The 3131-nt window shown below is 36.8% G+C and overlaps 1 protein-coding gene across 1 annotated transcript; it reads left to right on the forward strand.

Moving 5' to 3' along the window:
* Positions 1-942: 942 nt before the first annotated feature.
* LOC120108983 (oxidation resistance protein 1-like) lies at positions 943-1573 on the forward strand (the record flags this gene model as incomplete). Its single annotated transcript, XM_039122723.1, has 3 exons — positions 943-1046; positions 1191-1275; positions 1368-1573. Coding segments are annotated over 3 exons (273 nt in total), but the record flags the coding sequence as incomplete, so codon positions are not given.
* Between the last annotated feature and the right edge of the window lie 1558 nt (positions 1574-3131).

A 3131-nucleotide genomic window follows, 5' to 3' on the forward strand; every position in this document is an offset into this window, starting at 1 on the left:
CTATATTTTGTGACAGAACATTCATCAATTCATCCTTTCTTGATAATACTGCTCTATCCTAACTCTTATCTAGCATTCTTAGATCAAAACGTTTTTAGTTCAATACTTTTGTTGAATGCACAGGCTTGCCACTTGCACACTTCAACGTCAGTTTTGCTTGACTCATCTTTTGCTTATGAGCCCACTTTTATCACATAGTTACTCTGATGGTCACAAAATTGTGGAAACGTTTCTTTTACTTCTACTGGTAATTACCGTTCACAGGACAGTTAACAGGCATCTTAACCTGAATTACCTTATATTTTCTTATCTGATCTCTGTAATCATATATTAGGACTGGTGACAAAAAAAGAGGGAAAGTTGATAAGATCTCTTTTCCGTCAATATATGCTTCATGTTTACCCGGATTTCCGGCAATCATGCTATGTACTCTGTCATGGTCTGGTTACCTCTTAAATGTTGATTCTTTAAAACACATTCTATTTCTACTCTAGAACTTACCTTTCTATTATTGCATCAACCAAAACAATATCATCTATGAATAAGAAGCATCTCGTGGCCTTTAGTATTAACAACCAATGCACTGGCAATGGTTATCCTACCCCTTGTTTCTGTCATCTATTAGACGCAAGGTAGAAAAATAAATAAATCGATTGATTTACCTTTCTATTATTGCATCAACCAAAATAATATCATCCATGAATAAGAAGCATTCCGTGGCCTTTGGTATTAACAGCCAATGCGGGCAATTGTTTTCCTACCCCATGTCTCTATCATCTAGTAGAGGCAAGGTGGAAAACTAATAAATTTATTGGTATGGTGAATTCGTTTTTCCACATCCTCAACTAATCCTTTGTTAGAGGTGAGCTATCACCAAGGATGAACGCTTGAGTTTGCCTTAATTGAGATTCTGCTGAGCTAAAACACCAAGGCATGGTCTAACTTTTTGACCTTGCAGGTGCTAATCATTACTTTACTTTGTGCTCAACTGATTCCTTGGCCCTGGGTGGAGGTGGTCATTTTGCGCTATACTTGGATGGAGATCTGTGAGCTTCCTGCCCTTTTACATGTATTTAATATTTTTATTTACATCTGATGTACATATTTGCACTTGAGGTAATTCCTATGTCAGGCTAGATTATGCTCAAATATTTATATCTTTTTTTAAAAAAAAAAAATCTGTTTAAAAGGTTGAATGGGTCGAGTTCAACTTCAGAAACTTTTGGCAATTCCTGTCTTGCACACTCCGAAGACTTTGGGGTCAAGGAGGTTGAGGTACAACTACGTGCTTAGTATATGTGCTAACAGTAATGCCTCAATTCTTAGACATTAATCTAGTTATTAAAATTAATTTTCGTACATTGCAGCTGTGGGGGTTTGTCTATGCTTCGAAGTACGATGAGATGGTAACTCTATGTCGAACAGAGAAACCAGGGATCTGCAGATGGTGAATTGCTGTTGAACGTTTGGAAGGATTGTGGCATATTTAAACCTTCTGTTTGTAGCTAACACATGTTTGGAGTTATTGTACACATGTGACCAGGCATTCTGTATATAAAGATCACGTAACATAAGTTCATACTTGGTTGTAACGCGACAACAGAGACTCTGCAAGAGAGAAGCTTCCAACAGAACTATGTTCTTATCATGCGTGTCGGAGAATATTTTAGCATAAATTGGCATAAACACAAAGTCTAAGCAATGTGCATGGTGGTGCAAAGTTTAATTGAACAAATTCTAAGTAGCCTTTTTCTTCAGAGGGGGGAACATTGGTGGAAATTATAATATGCAGGTACAATCAGATTAAGCAATCATAGAGTTAAATAATATGAAAGTCAATAATACAAACAGAAATGAGAGCTGTGCTGGAGGAATAAAAATGGGGCTTGATCCCATAACCCTAACCCTAGATGAACAGCCATTATAAGTGCTTGAATTTATTTGTGAAATGGATTAACCACCATAACTAATAGCCATATCAATGCCTCTTTACCAGATCTTAAACAAAATCAAAAGCAACATCATGTCCTTTTACCAAATATACACACGTAAAATCAAAACCAATCTGCCAAAATAAATCTTTTAACATTTGCTAAGAAGAGTCAATGTGTATATGAAATAAGCACTGGCTGGCTTATGGCGTCTGCTTAGCTGCGGACAAAGTGAATTCTTCTACAAGAAGTTCTCCATGCAAAGTCACATGTGACTGCCATAGTTCGGCTTGGAATGAGTGCAGCTGTTTGACACCCTTGGTGTGAAAGATTTTGACGTACCAAGTATCGGCACGCTCTTTGTATCCGCATATATCGATTCATACTGGTATACGATCGGTATGCACTGATCCTATCTGGTACGACAAATCTTGATTCCACATCAATTTGTGCACCACCTCTTGAATGACACAGTTTAAGCCCGTTTTATATAAGAAACATCGGCACAACGCCAAGCCACGATAAAACACTCTGACTTCCTACAGGGCCAAAAGGTATTTTTATATTTCACACACCAACAAAATAAGTGCTCTGATCAAACATTACATTTACCCCTGAGATGCCCCAAAGGCAAGAACTAGCAATCACAAAATACTCCATCTCATAAAACTTGGCTTACGAACAGTCATCTACGTACTACAAAGTAACTGCAAAAGTATTGACTATCAAGAAGATTCTAGTGGCAAAAAGGCCACAGTTGGTAACCTATTCAGTATCCAAAATCTAAAAACCGACTTCATAAAGTAACACATACAAGGTAGTCAATCCACCCTAGATAGTCGCCAATAGCTATCTATTCTATATACCAACTTCCTCAGCAAACAAATCAAAAAATAAAAACAAAAGATCATCATGGAACCAGACAAACGATCCTCCATTAAGGACTTCAATTATGTAAGGATCCATAATGAGGGCAAGACATCTTCCTTTGCCTATGATAAGAATCATTGATTTGGAAAATACTAATTTCATTGCTAAATATTATCAAGCATCCTCAGGGGGTCTTAATTTTTTGATCATGCTGAATGCAATTATTTGTTTGTGGTAACAAAGGTTATCAAAGACAATCCCATATGAGTAGAAACAAAATATGATTAAGGAATGCAAAATCCAAACATGACCAAGATCATAATAGATATG

The sequence above is a fragment of the Phoenix dactylifera genome, unplaced genomic scaffold (genome assembly GCF_009389715.1).
Source record: "Phoenix dactylifera cultivar Barhee BC4 unplaced genomic scaffold, palm_55x_up_171113_PBpolish2nd_filt_p 001694F, whole genome shotgun sequence".
In the NCBI taxonomy this organism is placed as follows: Eukaryota; Viridiplantae; Streptophyta; class Magnoliopsida; order Arecales; family Arecaceae; genus Phoenix; species Phoenix dactylifera.